The following is a 27993-nucleotide window of genomic DNA, read 5'->3' as shown; positions in this document are numbered from 1 at the left end:
TTATAATTATTATAACGATTATTATAACTAAAATTAATAGAACTGAAAAACTTGCAATATCAATTGCTTTTTATTATATTTTTCCAAAAACTAAATGTCTTAATACTAGAAGATCCTATTCATCGATATATTAACTTCCTGAAAATATTATTATTATAATTATTATAACGATTATTATAACTAAAATTAATAGAACTGAAAAACTTGCAATATTAATTGCTTTTTATTATATTTTTCTAAAAACTAGATGTCTTAATGTTAGAAGATCCTATTCATCGATATATTAACTTCCTTAAAACATTATTATTATAATTATTATAACGATTATTATAACTAAAATTAATAAAACTGAAAAACTTGCAATATTAATTGCTTTTTATTATATTTTTCCAAAAACTAGATGTCTTAATATTAGAAGATCCTATTCATCGATATATTAACTTCCTTAAAATATTATTATTATAATTATTATAACGATTACTATAACTAAAATTAATAGACCTGAAAAACTTGCAATATTAATTGCTTTTTATTATATTTTTCTAAAAACTAAATGTCTTAATACTAGAAGATCCTATTCATCGATATATTAACTTCCTCAAAATATTATTATTATAATTATTATAACGATTATTATAACTAAAATTAATAGAACTGAAAAACTTGCAATATCAATTGCTTTTTATTATATTTTTCCAAAAACTAAATGTCTTAATACTAGAAGATCCTATTCATCGATATATTAACTTCCTGAAAATATTATTATTATAATTATTATAACGATTATTATAACTAAAATTAATAGAACTGAAAAACTTGCAATATTAATTGCTTTTTATTATATTTTTCTAAAAACTAGATGTCTTAATGTTAGAAGATCCTATTCATCGATATATTAACTTCCTTAAAATATTATTATTATAATTATTGTAACGATTATTATAACTAAAATTAATAGGACTGAATAACTTGCAATATCAATTGCTTTTTATTATATTTTTCTAAAAACTAGATGTCTTAATATTAGAAGATCCTATTCATCGATATATTAACTTCCTTAAAATATTATTATTATAATTATTATAACGATTATTATAACTAAAATTAATAGACCTGAAAAACTTGCAATATTAATTGCTTTTTATTATATTTTTCTAAAAACTAGATGTCTTAATATTAGAAGATCCTATTCATCGATATATTAACTTCCTTAAAATATTATTATTATAATTATTATAACGATTACTATAACTAAAATTAATAGACCTGAAAAACTTGCAATATTAATTGCTTTTTATTATATTTTTCTAAAAACTAAATGTCTTAATACTAGAAGATCCTATTCATCGATATATTAACTTCCTCAAAATATTATTATTATAATTATTATAACGATTATTATAACTAAAATTAATAGAACTGAAAAACTTGCAATATCAATTGCTTTTTATTATATTTTTCCAAAAACTAAATGTCTTAATACTAGAAGATCCTATTCATCGATATATTAACTTCCTGAAAATATTATTATTATAATTATTATAACGATTATTATAACTAAAATTAATAGAACTGAAAAACTTGCAATATTAATTGCTTTTTATTATATTTTTCTAAAAACTAGATGTCTTAATGTTAGAAGATCCTATTCATCGATATATTAACTTCCTTAAAACATTATTATTATAATTATTATAACGATTATTATAACTAAAATTAATAAAACTGAAAAACTTGCAATATTAATTGCTTTTTATTATATTTTTCCAAAAACTAGATGTCTTAATATTAGAAGATCCTATTCATCGATATATTAACTTCCTTAAAATATTATTATTATAATTATTATAACGATTACTATAACTAAAATTAATAGACCTGAAAAACTTGCAATATTAATTGCTTTTTATTATATTTTTCTAAAAACTAAATGTCTTAATACTAGAAGATCCTATTCATCGATATATTAACTTCCTCAAAATATTATTATTATAATTATTATAACGATTATTATAACTAAAATTAATAGAACTGAAAAACTTGCAATATCAATTGCTTTTTATTATATTTTTCCAAAAACTAAATGTCTTAATACTAGAAGATCCTATTCATCGATATATTAACTTCCTGAAAATATTATTATTATAATTATTATAACGATTATTATAACTAAAATTAATAGAACTGAAAAACTTGCAATATTAATTGCTTTTTATTATATTTTTCTAAAAACTAGATGTCTTAATGTTAGAAGATCCTATTCATCGATATATTAACTTCCTTAAAACATTATTATTATAATTATTATAACGATTATTATAACTAAAATTAATAAAACTGAAAAACTAGCAATATTAATTGCTTTTTATTATATTTTTCTAAAAACTAGATGTCTTAATATTACAAGATCCTATTCATCGATATATTAACTTCCTTAAAATATCAATGAAGAACTATAACAACGAAGAAATACACAGACAGACATACATTTATTTGTTACTGTACAATTATGCTCCCTACGATTAGAAGATTTAAGGACAACAGAAATTATTCTCGACAAGCAGAATGAAAGCTTTCTGATATTATTTCGATTTGAGATAGACAGCCAGAAGAAAATTGCACACTCGTTATTGGCATTGGTTAGTTTCGATTAGCGCCGGCATTTATTCTAGCACACGTGTTGCTCACACGAGCACACCAACACTTTGTTAAATACGCATTATACTGATTACATGCAACCACATATTACATCTTCTCACTATAGGTCGACTCTCGTAATACCCACAGCCCACTTACCTACATTACCCCTGCTACACAAGTGTCTCTTATATACTTCGACTATTACAGTGTGTGAACTACCTATTCTTCAATGAAGAATAGTTTATCTCACGATCAAACACAACCGATTATATGTATACTACTTTTCGATAGCCAAAATTAGACGACAATGTAATTTTAATGACCTTCGTTCATTCATTTCATTTTAATGAAATCTTTATTAGTCAAATTGTATTAGCTGAATAATAATTGAAGACTTTCTTTTACTATAATATTTCCTTCCTTCTCGACGAATGTGCTTTAAATAATAAATTTAACGCGAACGTACTTTATGTAAAATAAAAAGTGGGAAGATACAATTTTCGCCTTGAAATGCTTCGAAGTGAAAAGCGTGTGAATTCTATGAAAATGCAAAAACGCGTTAATATTTAAGTGATAGCACATCGACAATAATACAAATATTTCTATACATTTAATGATACAAATAAACAAACAACAGTTACAATTATAATTATTTCCTTGTAACTTCGACATTGCAATTATTTATTTTCTCTATAAAACTTATTCTATCTGTATATATTGTAATTTCTAGAATACACGTTTAGAATGTTATAACTTCATAAAATACTAATTTACTTCCTTACACGTGCAGATAAATGTTAAGTTTTGATTTTAAATGCAATTCAAAATTAGCTATGAAATAATTTTCAACGCGTAAAATTATCGAAATTAGAATTAAATATATTTGTACAATACGTAATTTAAAGTTTATAAAATGTGACTTCAGAGATTTTATTACTAACTTTATTACTAAAAAATATTTCATGGTTTTGTTAAGGGTTCCATTTTCGATACATATTATTGTTTTATATATCGTTATAACGATAGAATGGCTTGTTTATAGCTGGCTTGAAGTTCACTATGCAATTAGAACGTTACTATACATATTATCTATTTTAAATTAATTTGAAAACGTAATAACAGGTCAAGTAACTCTGCCTACTGGGACTTGTCTCAAAGCGATAATACAAAATGATATTGTTTGCTACTTTCGCTTGAGCAACTACTTCTTATCCGCTGCTAAGAATATAAAGCACACCGAGTTTCATGTTAATAGGTTTAAAAGTGATATGAGGGATCTCTTCCATCCTTTTTTTTCATTTGTTCACTTTCTTATGCAGTTCCGGTTCTCGCTGTAAGTACGGTGATCCGCGAGTACTCTCGTTCTCTCTCACACGTCCGCGTATTTCACGGTAAACGTAAAATAGCACGTGGAATTCCACGGGAACACCATTGAATTTACGTCTCGTGAGAAACTCGTAAGCAATAGCTGGCCGCTCAAATCTGTTCTGCGCTCGATTTTATGCTATCCTTGCTCCCCTTTCACTCCTCACCCTTTGTTTTCGATAATTTAGTTGAATATTAGAACTTACAAACACAGTAACGAAGATGAAGGCTACTAATTGTTCCTTACACTTTATCATGATGCAGAGATGTTTCTGCTTGATTCCTTGTTGCAACTTTTACAAAATTCATTGAATTTCTATCAAAGATCTTATTTCTAGATTAAATTAAACAAAGATCTTCATATTAGAAAGTTTTCTTATCACCTACGTCCATGAGTTTTACCCTCTGCCGGAGATTATGGTAAAGTTTGATTATTTTTTCAAATGTTTCTGTCTCATCGAAACAATAATGGACATAATTAATTACGTATGAGACGATAGAAGAAGAATATTTATATATATAATTATTAATACAAGTAGGAGAATACGAAAAATTAGTGTAATTGTCTAATCCAAGTGAAACTACATAGTTCTGGCATAATTCAGAGCGGTAATGAACGTTCCTCAGGAAGTGACCCACTTTAGTTTACCCTGTGTTTATTTTCCATGGTTATTGACCATTGTGAGAAGTGCACGAGCTTTTCTAAGCGTATTCGTTCATGAATTTTCATCTGCTGTTAGGAATGCGATGTATTTATTTTAACTATCATTGAATAAAATATATCTTATTTCTCACGAAACGTATCAAATTGTTTCGATAAATTCAACGTATTTATCGAATATTCTAAAACATGAAATTATCTATATCGCGTATAGTTTCGTACTAGAAACTATCTGTATGTAAAATATATAAATATAATAATAAAAACGGTTTAAGTTCGGTGTTCATCTTTAATCCAATTAACAACTTATATGCTTTTAGGTTACGTTAACGCTATCACTGCTCGTTTTTGCATGCAGTACGTCATCATGCTTGAAAAATGATCCAAGTGAACCATCCTTCGATAATGGTCCAAATATTATTCGGCGCAGTAGAAGGGCCGGATTAAATGAATATTTAGTCCCACCTCCAATACCGAAACCTTATCCGGTGAGGTCTGGAAGAGTAGCAAATCCTTCGGCAGCGGAATCTCCAGGATACTTTACACAATTGATGAGCTGGTTGAACCCTTTTAATTATGTGTCTTCAACTTCTACTCCTCTAAAGACATCACACCTCGAACCACCACCTCTTTATTCACCACTAACTCAATCTTACGGCCCTCCACCATATAATTTGCATCCTGCTTTGCAACCTGGACCGTCTATTCATCCTCCACTTGGACCTCAAATTGATCCATCTTTGCACTCTTCTATCGGTCCATTTCCTCCTGTTCAACATACCGGTCCACCTGCGGCAGCTCCTTCTAGTGGACATCCGGATGCATCTTTTAATCTTCCTGCTCGCCCATCCTTACAATTGTACAACCCTTCAACGATCTTTCACGGTATGCAACGCGCTTTCCCAACTGCGAAAGACAATCGCGGTAGTTACGTAGCGGCGAATAAAGGGAAACATTGTAATCCTTGTAACAAAGTTCCTTGGATTCCGATGCAAGATAGCGGACTTCATTCGGACAAGTATCCGCTTCCTACGCAACTTTCAAACGGTTATCTTCCTCCTAACAATCAAGGAAATCACGACGTCCAATACGCCGCTTCGCATGAGATCAGAATACCAGAACTTTCTCAAATACCTGTTGAACAAACACCTTTCAACAGCGCATTACCGCACCCACTGTTGTACCATGACACGATACCTCCCCTTTACAAAGCAGAACCTTTTGCTCGGCCGTTTCAAAATCCTCCTGCAATCGAAAATGTGGAACATTTCAAATCGCCAGCTTTGCCCGTGACACCGTTAACTGATCAAGTACACAAAAGCCCCGATGTTAAGGACGAGCGTTATAATATTTATGGTAACGACGATCAAAGATCCATTGGAACAGAGATTAATCAAGGACATGTAAGTGCCATATCTAAAAGCCACGAGATCGAGATCGACAAAGTGCCTGTAGACCACAAAGAATCATTTGATAGTTCGATTCTCGATGCTCAGTCTCCGGGATCGTCGAATCTCGAAAATCACGAATTTCCTAGTCAAAGTGGTAACGGATACCATGAACTCTTTCATCCAAATCCAACTCCTATCAGCGATTTCAATTACTTACCGCCGGATCTGAAACCTTCGGCTAGCTTCGCAACTTCCACCTTTCACAATCAAGAAAGCGATAGTTTGAATTATCAATATTCCGGCGATTTGTCGCCTAGCGGCAGTGTCGTTAAAGATTCTCATGTAACGACGCAACCGTCTCTTGCGAGTTCTTTCGTGTCGAAAGAAAGGCCGATACATTTTGAGGAATCGCCGCTGCTAGATCTGACGAAGAAAGACGAAAGTCGCATCGATATACAATGGCCAACTTCCACTATTGGCTATACCGATATCGATAATGTATCCGACAATACAGCGAAGACGACTACGGATTATAATTTAGAAACCGAAAATGTATTTTTCGACGATTCATCCGATTCTGTCAAGTCGACTGAGTCGTATTCTCTTCCGGATATTCAAAATATTAATAGTGTTCTTGGACCTTCAACAATCGCAACCGTGGATTTCTCAAATAGTAATATTAATGAACACGTGGAGACGTCAACGGGTAGTAGAGAATATACAAATCAACAAGACGTTTCGTATATTCCACCATCCGGACAAGCAGGATATTTGTGGCCAAGTTTGCTAATAAATACACCAAACTTGAAAAATCATTCATCGAAGAATCACGGTTCCTTGAATCATCTTGCTCGATGGAATAATTCTTTGTCAGGAAATAAGAATTCTGAAAAGCAAGACAGTATAGATACGAAGGATACGCGAGATACGCTTCAAAAGCCACAAAATATGAAGCGAAATAAACAAGTGAGCAAAATTATTCGTACAAATGTAGTTAGGATTTTACGAAACTTAAATATAACGGTGGAATATGTAAAATTCGAAATTTTAATTATTTACAAGTAACATAAGATATTTATTTACCTATTCAGCAATTTTCATTGAGACTTTATTTACACGGTAACTAATAAATTGTATGAAAATAAAGTAAAATTCGATTATCGATGACAAAGATCACGAATTTATGAAAATAACGTAATGTTTTAGGTACAAGTTATTATACCATACACGTCGGAATATACACCGATTCCGTTCCAACAATCTTACGGAGATTGGAGTATCAAAACTAATTTTGAACGTACGCAGCCAAGAAAGGTTCCTTCTCGAACCGGATTGAACGCTGATAATTATCTTCAACAAGAATCTAGGAATGATATTCGAGTAGTTAATCAATTACAATCACAATTTAATGTCAATAACTCAAAGAAATCGAACGTGCAATCGATAAGACCATCTTCAACTACTGTAGAAGATTCAAAAAGCACTACAACAAGAGCAAACACTTCCATCGATGTGCGAAGGTTGCAAAAGAATATCGATAACTGGACAATACAAGTGAGCTTATAGATATATAGTTAATTAATTAATTATCATTAATATAAGTGAGATATATCTCGACACTTCTTATTATTTATTACTTATAATTATCATATTGTTTCTTTCTTTTGAAATCAAAATTTTCTTTATTCTCCTTATTTTTGGAAAATAAAGAATCGTCGCATGTGGTAATCAAGATTTTATAAAATTTTCCCATCAAATTAGTCTTGCCTCTTTGATTTTGCATCATTTGCATTAATTGGTAAATTCAGCATTATTAAAAATGATACTGATGATATGTTGATGCTTTTTACAATGAATATGCTTTTTATGGAGGCATACAGAGGAAAATAACTAATATAAGATTTTCACCCGTAGGAATATTCAAGACCTACAACGTCTAGTACAATTTTACCTAGTTCCTTGCACCCTTATCTCTCGCCATCGAAGAAAATTCCAACGGAGTACTTAACAACAACAGAACCAGCCGATCGTACAAACGAGTCGAAAGATCACAATGAAATTGTGAAAACTTATTCTTTGGCTGGCTTCAGTTTCAACGAGATAGAACATGAAGGCTCTGCGAGTAATCGTATCGAGGAGACCCAATCGGTAATTTGATGCGATTCGATGTGCACTCCACATTTTACCTATTTGTTACGATCACTAGATCATTATCTAATCTATTAGTAGTATTGCTTGGTGATATCAATTAGCACATTAGTAATTTTTACTAATACTACTACGTTAATAATAATACAGTACTAGTAATAATAATTCTACGTATCTACATATAACAATAGGTAAATCGCTATTTTATTATCGTCTAACTTATAGGTGACATCATACAACTATATTAACTGATATTAACAGTAAATTACAATATTAATAGCAAAGGCACATTAATACTTTTTAGCACATTAGTAATTTTTACTAATACTACTACGTTAATAATAATCATACAGTACTAGTAATAATAATTCTACGTATCTACATATAATAATCGGTAAATCGTTATTTTATTATCGTCTAACTTATAGGTGACATCATACAACGATATTAACTGATATTAACAGTAAATTACAATATTAATAGCAAAATAATATTATTCGTATTGATTGTTTTGAATATTGATTTCCAGGCCGTAAAGGTGCTACGAATAGATAAACCGAAAGTGACAATTAACGACTTGCACAGCGTAGATAAGCCCACGATAGAAGAAAAGTCAACGTGGAAATCAGACTCTGTATCGATATCATCTATTAATAAAGAACGAGTTTACGTGGTAACGCCACAACCGATATCACAAATACCCTCGAAAAATGACATGGAAAATCGTAAGGAGCAAGGCGAGACAGAACAACCGGAGCGAACAAGTGAATCGACCGTCAGTGACATAAGCAACAGCAAGAATAATTTCAGTGACTTCGAAGCGATCGAAAAAGCCTATCAAGTGCTTCCGCAAGCGGTAAATAATCTTGCTGTTGCATCCACCGGGAAGGAAAACATTCCTTTATGGGGAATTATGGAACACGAAGAGTTTGCTTCTTTGAATTTGAACGAAAATGACGAAGAAGCAGCAGAAGATATCGTGGATGGACCGATACTTTATTCTGGACACTCGAAGGTGATAAATTATTGAAAATATTGAACATATTCTGTCAATTATTATCCTTGGAAATGGTAGAAATATTGCTATTTGTTAACTCTCTCTCTTTCTTTCTCTCTCGTTATTTATAGATAATTTATAGACAATAACAATGATATTGTTTACAGGTGTCACGAGCTAAACGATGACAAGCAAGAATCTCTTAAATAGGCTGAAAAGCACAATTTTTAATTGTGAATAGTTAACTGTTCGGTCGTTTTAATCTTAAAGACTTTCTATTACTTGATTTGCGTGTAACAGGACACGAATAAAATTGTTTTAGCTTTTTAAGTGTACAACCTGAACTTTATTACGGCCAGTGTAGACTCATACGTATTATTATATAGAAACAATAAGATGATTATTTGTAACATAAGCAGATACGTCTGTAAAAAGTAACGTGTTACGAGCGTTGCGAATTGAGGCTTTCGAATTTCCCCCTTTTTGCTATATAAGAAGGATTGCTATAAAAATACAATTTCATCGACGTAACTGTTATTTGATCGTGTAATTACTTTGTAAATACGTAAAAGTAAACATACTATAAGTTTGATAAATAGGATTAAATTAATTGTAAGTACGTACTGACAAGATTGTATCCACAAAAATCCATAATTATTTTTGTAAAATAGTGGAAAATTCAACAGTTACAGGTTGCTATAGACTGTCGAATAAATTAGATCATAATAACGTTAATCATTACTCTGATGTTGTTAAAAATCTCTTTCAATTCTGAATTTGAAGTTTGCCTTTACGACATTAAAGAGTAGAACACAGAGCGCACAACGTATATGTACGCGTGAAATGTGTAAAAATAAACATTCTTCGACTCGACGAAGTATAGTTATAAAATTAAAGGGACCATTATCTATTTTTTGGCTATTTTTAAGAGGGGCAGAATCAACTTTGTAATGTACTAAACCCTACTGTACTAATGTAAATGTAAATGTAATGTAACTGAATTCAAAGTACATTTAAAAGTTAGAAACTCAATTTCATTTTTAATTATCTCAATAAGTTTTTCCCTGGATATATAACTAAATATACGTTTTCTTATACCGTCACTTTCGATTATTTTGCACATTTGGAAGCCACCCAAAAAGAGCTATTTGTATTCAGATACTATAGCGATGCACACTCATACGTATTCCGCGTACTGCGTGTTTGACAATGTTTAAGACTTTCTCGATTATATGGTGAAAGGAGACCGTATTCCGGTTCACGTTGTTTCATCAATTGAAAAGTGCGACCATTTTACCATGATTTCGTGACTGAAATTTACGATGATACTCTCTAATTTTATTGTGCTTTAAACTTTTACGGAACGATACGAGAATTATATCAGAAATTGGTTTAAAGCTGACTAGAAAGTTCTAACAATGAATACTTGGAAAAAAAGACACACATTCGTATAAAATTTATCTTGGATTCGTAAATGCATATTGAAATTATCGGAATTATTAATTTTATTCTTCTTATATATGTTGACTGAATACATACGTTCAAAGAAGAATTTGACTTTTTATTAACTTACTTCTATCCATTGCAATAATCTTAAAGGAAAATTTCCGTAATGTGGAACCTTTATAAACAAACGGATTCTTCTGCTAAATATAATAAATAAGATATATAAAATGCCTTTTTCAAAGTACCAAATTATTTGTAAATTATAGACCTAAATTGTATATAAGTTATAGATGTTTATATACATTATATATACATGAAAATATTATATACACACGCGTAGAAAAATATAAAATGACGAGACGTATGTATATTTTCCTACGATGGAAATTAATTATTTCAAAATAGGCTTTTTAAAAAAATATATTTATTCATTTAACTTACTCAAGCATACATATATACATATGTACAATTACATTCGTCCCGAACCAGTTAGAAATTCTTGGTACTATCATGCTTATTTTTGAATATTTACATTAATCCGTGTAATTAAAACCCTTTTTAAAATATGTAAAACGTTTAATCCTTTGTGTTATGCCTTTAACAGCGTGTGAGAACTTTTACCGGAAGATTCTGAGAAAAAAGAATCTATTGTCGTTGTGCGGAAGATCGTGATTGTTAAAAGACCCGAGTTGCGGTAACGAAACACTTCACATCATTAAGTCTGTTCTGTGGCAAACAACATTGAATAAGCACACGACCTTAATTAAACTTGAGATGATATAGCAGTTGCTGTGATCCGTATAGAAAGTGCTGTACAAACTTTTCTTTAATAAACACCATATGTAAGTATAATCGTTAATACTTTAAACGTAGCATCAAGTATTATTTTTAAATACATATAGTAATTTTTAAAATTAGTTAACAAATTTTAATTATTCTACTGGATAGTTCGAAAAATTCGTAACAAATTTTTAAGAAATTACCTATTAATTTATTGAATAATTTCGTGATCGTCTTATTAAAATATTCTTTTACCTTTTTCAGCGATAAATTGTTCAAAGCCGTTTTGCAGGCACGTAAGGCGTGTTATAATGTATTTTTGTCATTCAGTATGTTTTGTAAAGATTTAATTAAAACGAAGAATGGATGATTAAGTGCATATCCAATGTACAGATGTATGTACGTCCAGTACCAGTTCGGAAAAATGAAATCTCTTTTGTCGATTATTTCTGTATATACGGCGCGCGAAAAGTAACGAAACTGAATTTCTGTCGATATATGTCAATAACATTTTACGAGTTATCTTAATGAATACATTATATTATAGCCTCATGTCTTCGTTAGTAAACTTTAGTAAATATTTAATCTTCTTATCATATGGAAATATTTTATCGACTTCGTTTTTTCAGTGGAGAAACGTTACACGTAACATCGAACGTTGCTCAAAATTTGGAAAAAACACAACTACAATGCACGTTATACATACCAATGGCAGTTCGTGATAAAAATGCTCTGTCTCGTGTACAGTGATATACATTGATTGAAGTTTAGTAAAAAAATTATTTTTAGTTACGAATAAGTGTATAGGGTATAGAGTATTCAACAATTCAAGGAGAGTCTCGCTGTTCTTTTCGTTTCTGCATTTTTTTCTTTCGGATGATTAACATTTCCACTGTCCATAATGTGACTGTTAGACCCGTAACACAATTTATCACAATTATGCAAGGTGTAAAACTTCCAAAACTATCACGCATTATACCTGCAATAATTACAGAAAATGAAATATGTATCGTTTTAGCATAATTTCTGAAAATTATTAAATGTATCGCGTATTCCTTGTTTTTCGTACATAACACGTTTAAAAAATACATTTCTTTAAGGAAAATAGAAAAAGGTTTGATCAAATATAATTCTCCGACGATAATTCTTGCCTCTACTAATTCCATGTGTAAGATTCCTAAAAACTATTTGCAAGAATTATTGAAACTCAATGGATTAACAATTATGTGTTAGATACCACAATGGGCAGTTTATAATACATGGAAGAAGTTCACATTAAACTACATAGGAAATTTCAAACAGTCTACTCAAAGTATGAATCTGACTTGTGGAATCATTCAGTTAAAACATGAACGTAATTGTGGCAAGAAATAATACTACTAATACTACTATGTAATAATACTACTAATACTACACATAATAATAATACATATAAATATACAAACATACTTGATGTATTTTAGTTTTGTACATACCAAGCATAGGACCAGCACACAAAAGAATTACTCCATTTACAATCATTTGGATTCCCGATGCATTAGGTAATTTATCTATTGTCACGTAACAAGGTATTACTAAGCTCATGTATATTGAACGTATCCCTTTAGCAGCTCCCAATCCAACAGCGACGATTATCAGCGAAATAAATCCATTGACGAATAATAAAGCTGTAATGAGATTAAACAGATTCATGTTACGAAGAGATATTCTATGCTAAAATAGTAACTTTGAACATATGTTTTGAATCTTAAATAATTCATCGTAGCCAAAAATGTCCTTTCACGTGCCCTATAGGCAAACTAGCTCGTTTCTATTCAAACTTATCTTTCTTACTCTACTAGGTTCGAAAAATTTGAAAGATTACTGTTAAGTCAAATTTTAAATTAAATAAAAAATTTGTCCATAAAAGTCGGTCTACTTCCAATAGAAGTAAAAGATTGGGAGGAAAAAATTCAAGGTTGAAGCACTTAGATCATCCGTGAGGATAGAATCCGTGAGGATTTTATTGCTTTTTATTGCTCTTGGTTTTCAAAAAATCTGGAAATATTCTGAAATATTTTTATCAAAGGATCCTCATCAACACCTCTATGTATATTTATGAAAAATCGGTGAATACGTTTTTTTGACGAGGCAAGTGCTTATGAAACATTATTTTATTTTTAGTTGGTTAATTCAGAAATTAATGTTCTTTTATTAAATATGTGATAAACTATACGATAGGATGCTTACCTGATCGACTGATAATTAAGAGGCATAAGCTTCCTAGATACATTACTCTTGGTGGTTGCTGAAGCCACTCGCCGATAAAAGGAGCAAGAATTCTGAACATCAAATCTACACTGGCAATAACACTCATTACAGTCGCTATTTGATTATTTGATATCTTCATATCCGACAGGAAAAAGGGTGTTAATTGAGAGAAATTTATTTCAGCAAAAATAGCTATGGACATTCCCAACATCATATTTACATAGATTGGATCTCGCAGTAAATCCAGATCAAAATACTCTGATATCGTCTTGAACATTCGTGTCATTGTCGATTCCTTTTCAGACCTAAAATTGATTAAATCTGATATTAAATACAGCTAAGATATAATATTTTTATTTTTCTTCCTCATTCTTTGAATTCAGTATATCACTGTCTGTTATCATCCTTCAGTATTCGATTAAGGGATTAAGATTTATTAAAGTTGTTTAGAGCAATCGGTTTGAACAGTCATCCACGAGACTTCTTAAGATCCACAAAGTGAGAAATTCGTACCAAATATTCTTTGCAATTCTTTTGAAAAGAATACGTATATCCTTGAAAAAATTAAGTATTTAAAACAAATATTTATTTTCCAAAATACACTTCTTTGTATTTCGAATCGACATTTGTTATCATACTAAGAGTCATACCAAGAGAAAATATCTTTAACGAGTGATTGTACATAATAAAGTAAACCAAAAGGCAATAATGATCAAATTATAATTAAGGTTCTCTTTTTTCAATTATATATATATTTAAAAACTTCGCCAAGAACTACCATATAATCAATAATTTAGGGGTCAAGCGTTAAAGAAGCATTTTTAGGCTAACATAATATCCGATATATGCTTAGTTTCAACAAGAAGACAGTAACATATTATTCGTGGTATTACAAGTTTTCTGAGATTCACATTAGAACATGCACACGAACAGACATAAATATATTTTATATTATTAATTTCAGTAAAACGTTTGTATCCAAATAAATTTCATTCCCTTTAAATTTCACGTTAATCAGAACGTGTATACATACTTTCCATTGCTGTCAATATTTGCATTTGACACTGTGTTTGCATGAGTTTTTGTTAATAATGTATCGTTTTCCATCGTACTTTGATAATTATCCGTTTCAAGTTCATCTATGCTACTGCACCTAGTTAAAGGTTTCTCTTCAAAAATTTTTATACTGCTGCCGAGATTGATTGTCTCAATGCTTTTTACTAAAATGAGAACATATGTATTTCCAATTATTTATTTCATTATATTTTAACTAGTCTTGTTTAAAAAAAATTCATATACTTACACCGACGATTACAAGGCTGAACTTTTCGACGCTCCTTTCCCGTTTGACCATTTTCGGCAATTATGTACATATCAACTTCCTTTTCTCCTAACGAAGCTGCGTTAACATTTCTTTTAATAATCGTCGTTCGTATAATTAAGGTGCACTAGCATGAATATATCATAAATCTATCGCTTACAACTTAATGTTTCAGACATCTGTCGAGCATAGGGTATATCAATTCCATATATACTTCCAATCTCTGCATCGTGATCGATACTTGAAACAGTCGTTTTTCTTGGTACATTAATTAAGTCTAATATTGAACTTTTAAAACTTTCTTCGTCTTGGAAAACACTACGCTTCCGTGCTAAAATAAATTTCATTTTAATCTAGAATTTTTCCAAATTTTGTTAATCTTAACGACTTTGAAAATAATTATAAATGAAAAGCTAATTAACAGTCCATTATTGTTTTCATCATTAACCGTATAATTAATTTTGAAATAATTAGAAAAGATGAATTTAAAATAATTATAATATAAATTAGAATATAAATTTTGAGTAATAATTGCAATTAAATAAATATAAAATTTGAGTAATAATTGCAATTAAATAGATATCGAATGACAGTAAAAATTAAATAAAAAAAAAAAGTTTGTCTCTGTTCCTACTCCTTGAACAAATGTTTACCCCTGATTGTATTTTCATTCTCATTCTTCGACGATTCATCGTTCACACTTTCCGATTTAGTAGCATTTTTCGTATGCCATTTGAGTGGATGAAGTAACAAGCTACCTACTAATGAGTGCAAAGTGAACGCTCCATACAACAATATCGTACCCTAGTAATATAAAATTGAAAAATGTAAAAATTCTAAACATAGGATTAATTAAACGTTTCTATCTCACATTATTTTTATTCAGTTAAATAAATAGTTAATAATAAATTAAATAGTTAAATTCTAAATATATATAGTAGAATTAAAATATAATTTCCTTTAGTACTATACAATGTGTTTAAAAATACCTGAGATCCATAATATGAACTTAATAAAGTGGTCACTTGAGGTACAATTATGGGGCCAACTCCAATAAGTGTCATTGCTAAGGATATTGCACGTCCCCTTTTTGTCGTGAAGTACGAGTTTAACGCATACGAGAAAGCAGATAATGTCATCGACGTACCCAAAGCTGTATAGAAAAAACACTGTTTAGAATTAAAACACAGGTAACGTTTATGTTTAAATATAATATTTCCCATTTGACATGGACATAAATAGTTAATGCTTGCTTATGTAGATAGCAAGAGCGTCGTAAGACAAAGAGTTGGCATATTCATAAGATTATGTAATGATCGATACTCATACTTTCTTGGTAAACAATGGAACAAACTGTTGTTAATTAATTTAAAAATAGGAAGCGAGTCCTTCCTCTTTGCAGAAAGGCAGCAACCGTATTCTATTTATTACACGAAGAAAGCCCAATACGCTACATTAAACGAAACGATAGAAAAGAATTTCATAGCTAGTTTTTTTAAAATTCATTTTTACATTATTTTCCAAAAGTAACGAAGATATTCAAGTACACAAGATAGAGGAAACACCCTGTGTATATGGTAATCTTCTTATTATTTATTTATATTATTTAGATATCCAAATAATTGGCTTTTATAATAGTATACAATGGAAATTTCACTTACATGCGACTATACCATAGAAGATCATTAAACAGGTAAAAGATTTGGCAAATGCTGTTATAATTACTCCACTGCTGAATACTGTACTACCGATCATAGCCATTTTCCTATATCCGAAAAGTCGTAGAAGCGGACCGTTTATCAATCCAAGGAGCATGCCGGAAGCTAAGTTTGTATTAATAATGATCGTTCCCTCCGTCGCAGTGAACCCAAAACGAGGGAAAATATCTTTAAATATTAATCCAAAACCTTGCATAATCGATACGGTACATATCTATATATAAGAAAAATTCAATAGTATTAATAATCGCAAAAAAATTCATCAATATAGATAAAAGTAAATTTTGAAGTATAAATTTAACTAGATGATAAAGCCTTTATTTCGATTAATAAAAAGATAGAAATTACTCTAATATAAAAATTGTTATTATTTTGCAAACAATAGAGCACAGGAGCCACTTGAAAGAAATCATAAATTCTTTCCTATGATAAAGTAACGATATAAAATTATCATGCTACGGGTGAGGAGATATTTCAATTCTAAGTAATACCGATAGTGTATCGATGGAAATTTATTTTAATTAAGAAAGTGACATGAAAACGTTTCATTAGAAAAAACTGATACTTAGGCTCAATAACGACGTGCTGACGATCATTTTGTTAACTGTGCTATTTGAGCGATGTAGTAAAATGTAACAGTTGCTATAAATTTATTATTACATTTAACGTACCCCGTTCAATGAATATGCCAGGACAATCATCCAACCCCAGCTTCCATCTGGAGGTAATTTAGCAGTGTTTGATACGCTCATTTTCTTCTTTTTCTTTTTCTTTATTCTTGTTCAAATTGTATCACACCATAATAAAATATGATTGCATTGGCTTCTTTATTTATATCATCTTCGTTCACAGAACATTAACAATAAAAATATATTAGCTTTTAAGTAATCTTCTTTACAATTGTTCGGTTAACATCTTACGTATGTTTAAAAGTTATATTACCTAATGTTGCGTTTCATGTGGTTATATCATTTACATTTAAACGGGATTAATTTCTAATAACAATGATAGTAATAACAGCTTAAAAAATTAACACAACAGATTAATTCCTAATAACAAATAACAGTATTATAACGTAAAAGGTTTCACTTATTTTTTAGTGAACACATTTTGCCATTCTTTTCAACATAAAAGACATGAGTTACGCTCACACAATTTCATAACAATGTACTTAAACGAAATTAAGACAATTTTACAGCATAATAGAGTAATTACAATAAACGACGTTGATATCAGTCTTACGTTTCTAACATGGCAGGTACTGAGAGAAGTTTTCCGCACAAAGTGAATTCTACCTTGTAAACGATAAAGTCAAGTACGTACCGCTGATTAATCTAATCTTTATCTTTATAATGCTTTGTCATTGCATATCGCGTAAACTGAAAATATTTCGTTATTAATGTAAAATCATATAGCATCGTGTTGTCCTAATTTTTATGTTTACATCATTTAGCACTTCAAGTGTATAAAAATATCATCCGCCTACATTTTACGATTCACGTTACAACAATGAATTAAAATTGCTCGTAATAATACGAAAGGATAGATAATCAGCAGTATTCATATCTTCTTCTTATCTCAGAAAAGCTCATATCTAAAATTCAATGTTAACATTTACATAATTTAAATACATTGTTAATTACTTGTTATTTGTTTATACATATGTATATGATCATACAGCATTTTTTGTTATAAATAAATACGAAATACGTGCTCGTTTATTTGTCGTCGTAAAAATTCCATATCATGGAAAAACACGTTGATTGCCGAGGAAATTTAATTCCAGTGATCTAATCGAGACTGAACTAACAAACAGATTATTTTCTGTTAATTCATAAGTTTGTTTTAAATAATGAAAATTTCCATATTCAAAAAAGAGGGAAACAAGACGTTCTATTCATTCTACGTCAACGAAAAAGGAGAAGAACAATACTCGGTGTTAGAGTTGCATGAATCGTCAGCGTGTTAAATGTTTAATTTATTTGATGTCTTTTTCTTCTTCTGCTGTCGTTGACTTTCGTTCCGTAAAGTAGGTTTCTAACCACCACGAAATTACAGTCAAGTAGGTGAAAATGTTCAAAAAATGAAGCATAATTGCGTAATTTGAAGTTACGTCTCTAATCCAACCAACTATTGGTCCTAAGGACAATGAAACAATGCCACAAGTTAGAAGTTGTATACCAGTCGCAGCTGGAAGCTTCGACAGAGGAACATGACTAGGGATTGCAAGGGCCATAAAGATTGTTTTCAAAGCTTTCCCAGCACCAATTAGAACCGCAACTGCCAAGGTAACTCCAAAATTTTGAACGTGTGCTAAAACTGAAAAAAGTTGACAGACATATACAAATTATATGTTCTTTATATGATGCTTTATATGATGCATATACGTATAATAGTATATAGTATATAGTATAGTATAATAGTAAAGAAATGAACTAAAGAACATCATAGAAATACGATAAATATCGTCATTCTATTTCTATAGTTTGACCCGATAAAAATGAGAAATTTAATTGATTCTTTTTAAGTACGTATTACGCAATTCCGATGGGAATTATGTAAGTAAGCAGAAAAATAGTCCGTAATGTCTTAGTATTATACAAAACGGTAAATGATTTTCATATACAAGAATTCATCTATTAACGAGATAGTACTAATTACGTATAAAATATTATTAATTAAAATAATCGAAAGAAGAGAGACGTTGTTTTATATACCATATTGATAAACTGAAGGTCAAAGTGAATAGACATTCTCAATTTTATCATTTCCATGTTATTAGTTCTATCATATACCGAAAGAAATCACTAAATTTCAAGCAAATGACTGTATTGATTCCTTACCAATACGACCTGCTGCCATTCCACAAACACCAACTAGAAAGAAAGTCCTATTTTGCCATCCGATAAAGTCGGCAATAAAAGGAATTGTCAATCTAGTGGCCACGTCGAAACTAGCAAGAATTGACATCACAGTCGCAATCTCAATTTTTGATAATCCACGTTCGCTCAATATGAACGGCGTTAAGAGCGAAAAATTTAACTCTGCGAAATTGGCGAAGGTAATACCCAACATTATATTTACGTAAACAAAATCGCGAAGGAGATCTAGGTCGAAAAAGATTATCAATGCTTCCAAGAACGTTTTCTTTGTCGTCTTCTCCACACATTCCTAAAATTAATATATTTTAGTCTATATATATTAATATATTATAAAATTAATATATTATATCTATGTTAGTAATTTTCTATTTTTCTATTTTTCAATTTTCTTATCTCTTCATTTTTTCTTTTTCTTTGCTTCTCTTTTACACTTTTAAAACTTTAATCAAATTTACCTTCTTCAAGAGTTGATTATTTTCAAATTCTTCGAGCATTATTGAATTTTGTTGCAATTTATGCTGACAATTTGGATCTTTGCAATCTTCAAAATACGCAGCATGTTCGCAAGATTCGCTAGCGATAATCAATGGAGCGGTGGATGGTTGATAACTCAAACGTCTTCTTCTATTTTTTTCTGTCTCACTGTTTGGTCTGTAAACAGTTCTAACGTAATAGTATACTTCATGTACGTATGTATATATGTATACTCAAGCTTATATTTGTATTAACTAAGTGTTACAAAATAAATAATTTAGATTTAGCAATAGCAAAAAGCTGATTTATTTACCATCGAAGATTAACGTATTGCAGGATCAAAATATTTAATATCAATGTCAGATTTGGCAGCGAAATACCTATATTGTATATATTTACCTATTAAGAGTTTTAACCGACGACCTTTTATTAAGGCTGGGTTGTCTACTTAAATTTATCGATGGTGTTGGGCTTGGAGTCCATGAAAAGCTTTCCTTTCTCGATGATTTAGACGTCATCGACGTAGTTGAAGTGTTTCTTCTAGAGAACCTGTGTATATTTCATTTCTTATCTTTTAAGTTGCTACACATAAAGAAAGCGTTTAGATCTTAAATTTATTGCACGTAAAAACGACGTGCATGAAAATCATGTTATTTAAGAAATATTACTTAGTGGAGTAGGTTAACTAGTTTCCAACCTGCGCATAATGCGTTTTACTTAATAACTGAAATATAAATTTATGAAGTTCGAACTGTTATTTATAAAGAATCATTATCGTTGAACTAGTTTGTCATTTTTTCTATTGTTATTTTTCTATTGTTTCTTATCACTTTCTACATTGTACACTTTTAGTGACAAAACGAACCACTATGAATCTCAGTTTTCACTGTTATTCCATACATTTTCACACCTACCATCCATCATTAGCTCGGGACATCATTGGTGTTCCAGGACTCATTACGTCTATACCGGAAGCACCATATTCTTCATCGTCATAATACAAATATTGGCTTCCAAACTTTCTTTTCACAAGATTCGAAATACTATAATTACTTTGCGTATTCTTGGCAACATTTTCCAACGATGTACTTTGACAAGTAACATTCGTCGTTATCTACAAAAAATATAACTACTTTTTGCTACAAGTTTTAAACGTTGATAAAAACCATTTCTTAACATTGTAGTTGTTTCTTATATTGTTTATATATGTTATTAAATGATTCTTATGATAGTTATCTTTACGCTATACCTTATCAGTCATTGGCAATTCTTCGGCATTCACGTTTTTGATATTCGGAGATTTTTCTATATCTCGTCCTTTTTTTACATGCCAAGAAGCAGGTTGCAACAGAAGAGCACAAACTACGGCGTTAAATGCAAAACCGCCAAAAATAAGTATAGTACCTTCCATACCGTATATTGGCGTCAGCAATGTAATTATCTAGAAATTAATATAATTAATACTATATTGTATCGACTATAACTTAGCTCTTGTATTAAGAAAGAGCTAAGTAATATAATACAACACAATGAAATAGAAATATAATATAGTAACTAAGAGTTCAACGTAGGAATATAACTAGGAATAAGAATGCAGCAACCTCTTTGTAACTGGCTATGGGCCTACTGTACGAATAAATTATTATATTATTGTGTTATTATTATAACTTAACTTTCGGAGCTAAAGGAGATAAGCAACATTTAATATAAATTCATCTTTTCTGTGGAAAAAATCCGCTAGAATTGAAACAGTATGTACAGCTGCCCATATTTTCTATTTAAAGGTAATTTCATGATAAACTTTTTTATTTCGTTAATACAACATAGCGCTATTTAAATATTTGTTATATCATTGTACTCGTATATCGAAATTTTTTACAACTATATTTTTCCTCATAGATTACTTTTATAGATTTATAGATCATACTTGCAGGTATGATATCTCAAGTTCTTAAAATGCTTTCTTAAACTTCAATGCAACCATAAGAAAACGTCGCAATGTTTAATCTCGCTATCTTGTTAACTAAGAACACAAAGCTCCGTACATTTATGGCTTATGACTAACAAGTAACAATCGTGTATGTAAAGTTAGTCCTTGAACAACGTAAACGTTGCTCTATATCGTTTTGTCGACTATTCATGTATTTTGTAAGGAAATATTCAATCTCGTCATACTTCAGAAAAAAATGGTCTATTCCACTATATTAATCTAATTGTCTAGAATCAATAATTTGGGAATTATTTTATGTGGCACTAATTTTTTATAAAATTGAAAAGTTGTTACACAATTGAAAATTGCACGGAAATACTTAAGTATAATCTACCTGACGTTTCTTTATTTATTGTACGTTCAAGAATTATTATTTTCTTTCGTATAAATTATACTTACTTACTTGCGGCATTATTATTGGTCCTATGCCAGTACAGGTCCAGCTAAGGCTAATAGCAATTCTTATTTTCTTTTTGAAGTAAGCATTTAAAGCTATAGTATTTGATGACATCGTTATACCAAGTCCAGCACCTGAAATCAGCAAGTCAAACGTTAAACATCTGCATTTTAATACCTTTTTTTTAAAATAAACTTATAAATAGAGTATCATTGAAATTTGCACGATGAATATTTTATCATGTCGTTCTGTATATTTCGCTGTTAACATTACCCAAATTTATCTATCTTGTATTATCACCTTTAACTTACCGTATAAAATAGAAAAGAAAATTAAAGCTCCGGTAAAAGTTCTTGTCATTGACAACGCTGTGATCGATACAGCGCAAATTAGAGTGCCTACGAAAGCTACTTGCCTATAGTTGTATTTTCTAAACAGAGGACCATTAGCTAAACCTACAATGTAAAACATCTTTATTAAAGAATTTTAGATAAATTCGTTAATTTATCGCTGTTTATAATCATGGGGATATGGTACAAAAATTACAGATAGTAGTATTAATGATATTAACACTAATTTTACCAAATGACCTTTGTCAAACGACCGGTTTCAAAATTTAATTTAAAATTGTACATTTGTCGTTTTTTCTTTTGTTCATCTAACTTTATGTAAATTCTTGTATTACCTGATTAATCAATTTCCTAATTTTTGTTAACATAAGAATTTCCATAAAGTTGTATTATTAAACTTGTATTATCTGATTAATCAAATTCCTAACTTTTGTTAATATAAGAATTTCCATAAAGTTAGATGAACAAAAGAAATAACAACGAATGTACAATTTTAAATTAAATTTTGAAACCGGTCGTTTGACCAGGCGTGTCAGTGTTAAGAAATATTCTAATAAAATATAAATGTCATATAACGTAAACAGCGTGCTAACGTAAATAAATTACGCTCAACGTAACTTATAGATTAAAGTTTCTTTTCGCTACTTGGAAAACATGTTTAAATTATCGCAACTACATAAGCTTTTCCATTTTAAATTCTTCTCAAGATCTATGACTACAACTGTTTGTCAGCAAAGACAATCGTTGCATTTAATTAAGTTCGATGAATTTGTGGGATATTCGTTCGTAATATTACACAACTACCATTGGCAGTATGAAATGATAGGTAGTGATACACCTAGCGATACGTTATAAGATAGTGGAAAAGCACAAAATCCCCATTTGGTGTTAAGATAAAAACATGCTTATTTTTATCAATACCACTGTTACGCACAGTAACGCACTGTTTCATAAACTGATAGAGTTTTATATCGTCATGTCTAGCGAAAAGATAATTAATGATGAAACAGAGTTAAAAGGATTATGTCAAAAGATTATTATGTAAGCGAAAAATCAGTACGAATAATTGGAAAACAACTTACCAGTGCAAGAATTTACTGCAAAATTTATATTTATTATAGTCGTTGTTTGTGACGAATTGATTCCTAGTTCTGCAAATCTGTCTCTAAATATTAATCCGAAAGATTGCAACATTGTTAATATACAAAGCTGTAAAAATTCCATTCACAGTTGATTATATTTTTAGTAAGCATAGATTTCCAATCTAAAATATTTCTTTATGCGAGAATGAAAATTTAACGATGATTTCGCATTATTAATAAGATAAGCTCTAAATTGCAGAATATATAATAAAAATGACAAATTTCGTAATTAAATCAAACATTACATATTTCTGATTTACATTTCAAATAAATCATTATAATATAAACAATAAGCTTTATGTAGGAAAAAATTGTTTAAATTATGTACATCTTTGTTACATTAGATCATAAATCATATAAAATGTTTAACATTGATTCAACGTTTTGTCATAAAAATGTTATTATATTATAGATACTAAAAATTGAGAATAACCATAACTTACATTAGAAAATCCAGCTGCTACTACTACAACCCAACCCCAACCACCATCAGGTGGTTCAAAATTTTCTTCGGAATTATATACATTTTCCGTTTTTTTCTTCGGCATATTTTCATTTTCATTAAATAACACTTCCTCTTTTTCAGTAGACATGATTACATGATTGAATTCCACAAGATTTGTACGGAAATTTCTGCATCTATTAGTTTTATCTATATTAATCTCTTAAAAATAATGAACTAATACCTGAAAATATTAAGAAGCATTATACGTTCTGTTCCATTAAAGTTGCGATACAGTCATTATTAAACGTATAAGACATTTTAAATTAACGCTAACAGTAACTACCAAACACTGTGTTATTAAATATTTATTGATTAAAATAAGCATGTTTCGTACACATTTATAGATCAAAAGTTCTTTCGCTTTATTCTAATAGACGCAGCAATTTTTTTTTACTTATGCGATATATGTATGCAATGCTATGCTCCAATTTAATGTTTCGAATTATACAGTTGGGACACGTTTATATCATACGTTTATAATATCTTGAAATTTCATTACAATGAATGAATTGAAGAAATTGAATAATCTTTGGATTATTAAATATATTATACGTTATTAAAAATATTATTATAAAATTCCTAAATAATATCGAACGAGCATAGCAATACAAAAACATTTTCTTTCCACTATTAAACTTCCACTTAATAAATTTTTACTTTTAGAATTCAACACTATACTAGCACATTCAACGACTCAGCTCAAATCAACTTATGTAGATTATAGTATATTTGGCTATGTTAAAACGAAGTTCTTAATGCATGTAAAAAATTCATAAAAACTTGTAAAACAATGATAATTCTCGATGGACGGTATGCGCATTCGAAGCATGAAAAATTAAACTAACGTATTCACAATTGCGATTCAAGGTGTGTATTACATCTCGAAAACACATTGACTCATGCTTGATGATGACTGAGATTAACATTTGGCAACATTTCTTAACTTCGGATTGTGCATCTTGGACCTTATGTTATTCAATGACTGCGTCAGAGCTAAATATTATCTGCTTTACATATATGATTAGCTATGATTAGCTCACCGAGCATAAATTTATTGTTTGCAAAAGAATCTCATATTGTACTAGAGATTCGTTTGAACAAAAAGAGCGATAACAATATTACATTGTAATGCAACGATGCTTATCAATTTATATTTGAGCTTTATTTACTGATTCTATGCTGGAAGCTATTATTTTTTATATTTCATTTAAAATATGTATATTATTTTAAAAATTTAAATGCATTACAATTGTATGTGCAGTGCTTTAAAAAACTTTACTAAAGATTCTGTAATGTTTAATAGTACATATTCGCTATACTGAATATACATGAAACTGTATAAGTACAAAACGTTCAGTTTGTGCTGTAAAATTATTGTGTCGCGTAAAATGATTATCAACTATATGCCGATAGTGCAACAATGTTTAAATAGATAGTACTTGAGCACTCGCACCTATAATATACATGTATATATATACGAGGTCTCCCACGTAACAAATTGTCAAAAAGTCAAGCTATAACTCCGAAACTGTAAAAGATAGAAAAATATTTTATTAAGCGAAATTAAACAGTTTCAAATAACGCACGATCGGGATCTTAAGTCACACACTTTTTCATGTCTATTTTTAAGTCTATTTTTTTAAGTAAATTTATAAATCTTTTTTATAGATCAATCTGTACTTGTAGCTGAAACTACATAGCTTAAAAGATTTCATCAAACTGAGTGTATGAAAGGCAAAGAAAACAGAAATATGGAAATGTTGCGTTGTCATTTTCCATATAATAAATTTTACAATATTAAGATTAAAACATATTTGAAATTAATCAGTTCTCGATATAAGTGCTTTAATAGCTTTTTATAAACAATTTAAAGATCGATCGATGTATACAAAAATTTATAATTCCATTTAAAGATATACAGGTGATTTTGAAATATTCAAAATACCGTTACTTTTAGAGTGGACACCTACGGCTAGATTAATCAAAATTTTACCTGATGAAATTCTTTTCTATCTTCTACCGTTGCAAGATTATAGTAGAACAACAGCGATGATATATCCTATACCTATAAGACCTATTCAATAAACAAAAAACTCAGCTATTCTAGCTTTAGCTCTGCCCTTATTATTGTTGTCATATCACACAAACTATCTCGAGTAACACCTAAAATACGTCATGTCATAATTAGATCTATATGTCAATAACAACATCAATCAAATACATAGTCACTTTCAAAATTTAACGTACATCTGTGTTGATGGTGAAGATTAGCGGAGTTATAGAGGTCGCGCTAAATAAATTTATTTTTGTTTCATCAGAAAATATAACAGTTTAACAAAATTCTTTATCATGATTTAATAGATTTTAGCAAACTCTAAACATTTTTCTCTTTGACTTTTGAGATGCAAGATTTCTTTCTGGCAATTCTTAGCCATCCTACTATGATATCCTTCTTTACGTAAGGTTCTTCAAACTTTGTGTCCGTTCCCTCAAATATACTTTTGCTAATTCTTGTTTATCTAATCCCTATTTGTCTAGTTCATATTTATCTAATTTTTATTTGTTTAATTCTTTTATAAATTTAATTCTTTCCGTGATAATTCCTGGATTTATTTCTATATGTCTGCAAGTAAATCTACTATTGATATTCGATAATAATTTTTTTTTTTAAATTTTACGCTCAATTTTGTAAATAACTTAAGCACACATACATACACATATGTTTATATTTGTTATGTATGGTTGATATATGTTTATATATATTTTATAAAATCCGTGATTTACTGTTGGACATAAGTTTTATATCTTTGCACGTAATTGTATCCATCTGAACTAAACATGTTAATTTACTTTTATTTGAATACATAGTTATATCTCAAATATCTTTATTGATATTTACTTCTCTTTTACATCTTATTTTTATTATCTTTTGCGAAATTTAATCTCTTTCTCTGATTTGTTTTATTAATAGTCTAGTTTCTCCTTGCAACACAGTATATGGTACAATACAGTAGGACTGCCTATAACGTGAGATACACGTTCCGTGTTATACAGATTTCGCGTTATATGAATCCAAAAGCGCAAAAAAAAAACTATAACTAAATAAATATGTGATCTTTTTTTAGTATGATAAAATAATATGCGTTCCACGATAATAACTTTTACATAATGCACACTGTAAACAATCCCTCCTTGTCGCACAAGAGTTAATGCAAAACTGAGTTTCGAGTCAATTCAAACGTACGCATATTTTCATATCAGAAATGAGTCATTTCCAGCAATTTCTTCATCACGTCATACGCATGGCGCAATTTTTAGTCGTCGTTATGGGAGTACCGCGTTACAGAGTGTCCGACTGTACAGTACAGTATATCTACAAATTTAGGAATTAGTGTAACTGGTATTCTTTATTTCGTGAATGTACATCAACGTCACCAATACATAAGTTGTGAATATATTATGTATTGATATATAATATAATATTCTATATATTATAACTATATACATATATAAAATACAGGAATATGTAAAATAAT

The 27993-nt window shown here is 29.7% G+C and overlaps 3 protein-coding genes across 10 annotated transcripts; 1 reads left to right on the top strand and 2 right to left on the bottom strand.

Annotated features, from left to right (window-relative positions):
* The first annotated feature begins 3427 nt into the window (after nt 1-3427).
* On the top strand, nt 3428-11878 carry LOC126868488 (uncharacterized). The gene is made up of 5 exons (XM_050623986.1): nt 3428-7023; nt 7264-7611; nt 7972-8205; nt 8735-9220; nt 9370-11878. The coding sequence occupies exons 1-5, from the start codon at nt 5218-5220 to the stop codon at nt 9388-9390; spliced, it is 2895 nt and encodes a 964-aa protein (XP_050479943.1). The 5' UTR covers nt 3428-5217; the 3' UTR covers nt 9391-11878.
* A 310-nt stretch (nt 11879-12188) lies between these two features.
* LOC126868495 (uncharacterized) lies at nt 12189-17535 on the bottom strand. Its single transcript, XM_050624005.1, has 10 exons — nt 17389-17535; nt 16661-16931; nt 15989-16152; nt 15653-15803; nt 15160-15330; nt 14982-15077; nt 14712-14898; nt 13658-13983; nt 12904-13095; nt 12189-12407 (listed from the first exon to the last, which is right to left on the bottom strand). Exons 1-10 carry the CDS (start codon nt 17467-17469, stop codon nt 12256-12258), a joined length of 1791 nt encoding a protein of 596 aa, XP_050479962.1. The 5' UTR covers nt 17470-17535; the 3' UTR covers nt 12189-12255.
* Nucleotides 17526-27861, bottom strand: LOC126868494 (uncharacterized). Of its 8 annotated transcripts, none has more exons than XM_050623999.1 (12): nt 26705-27861; nt 25303-26620; nt 24396-24638; nt 23893-24019; nt 22772-22915; nt 22467-22594; nt 21323-21514; nt 20988-21187; nt 20473-20622; nt 20055-20262; nt 19561-19888; nt 17526-19036 (listed from the first exon to the last, which is right to left on the bottom strand). In XM_050623999.1, the coding sequence occupies exons 3-12, from the start codon at nt 24543-24545 to the stop codon at nt 18696-18698; spliced, it is 1968 nt and encodes a 655-aa protein (XP_050479956.1). In that variant the 5' UTR covers nt 24546-24638; nt 25303-26620; nt 26705-27861; the 3' UTR covers nt 17526-18695. The 8 variants fall into 8 exon arrangements, with proteins under 8 accessions (XP_050479956.1, XP_050479957.1, XP_050479960.1 ...); XM_050624000.1 differs by having other exon boundaries at nt 25303-27080; nt 27173-27861; XM_050624003.1 differs by having other exon boundaries at nt 20055-20250; nt 25303-27861.
* Between the last annotated feature and the right edge of the window lie 132 nt (nt 27862-27993).

Source organism: Bombus huntii, chromosome 8, assembly GCF_024542735.1.
Source record: "Bombus huntii isolate Logan2020A chromosome 8, iyBomHunt1.1, whole genome shotgun sequence".
NCBI classification, from domain to species: Eukaryota; Metazoa; Arthropoda; class Insecta; order Hymenoptera; family Apidae; genus Bombus; species Bombus huntii.
Note: the sequence above shows the minus strand (reverse complement) of the source record. Positions and strands in the feature narration are given on the sequence as shown.

Coding starts and splice junctions, on each gene's coding strand:
- LOC126868488 (XM_050623986.1), top strand. CDS start 5,218: ATGAGCTGGTTGAACCCTTTTAATTATGTGTCTTCAACTTCTACTCCT. Junction 7,612..7,971: donor TCGATAACTGGACAATACAA/GTGAGCTTATAG, acceptor TTTCACCCGTAG/GAATATTCAAGACCTACAAC. Junction 8,206..8,734: donor GTATCGAGGAGACCCAATCG/GTAATTTGATGC, acceptor ATTGATTTCCAG/GCCGTAAAGGTGCTACGAAT.
- LOC126868495 (XM_050624005.1), bottom strand. CDS start 17,469: ATGAGCGTATCAAACACTGCTAAATTACCTCCAGATGGAAGCTGGGGT. Junction 16,153..16,660: donor CTTCTATGGTATAGTCGCAT/GTAAGTGAAATT, acceptor TTTTCTATACAG/CTTTGGGTACGTCGATGACA. Junction 15,331..15,652: donor GAATGAAAATACAATCAGGG/GTAAACATTTGT, acceptor AATTTATTTTAG/CACGGAAGCGTAGTGTTTTC.
- LOC126868494 (XM_050623999.1), bottom strand. CDS start 24,545: ATGTCTACTGAAAAAGAGGAAGTGTTATTTAATGAAAATGAAAATATG. Junction 21,188..21,322: donor AATTGCCAATGACTGATAAG/GTATAGCGTAAA, acceptor TATTTTTTGTAG/ATAACGACGAATGTTACTTG. Junction 19,889..20,054: donor ATAATCAACTCTTGAAGAAG/GTAAATTTGATT, acceptor TATTAATTTTAG/GAATGTGTGGAGAAGACGAC.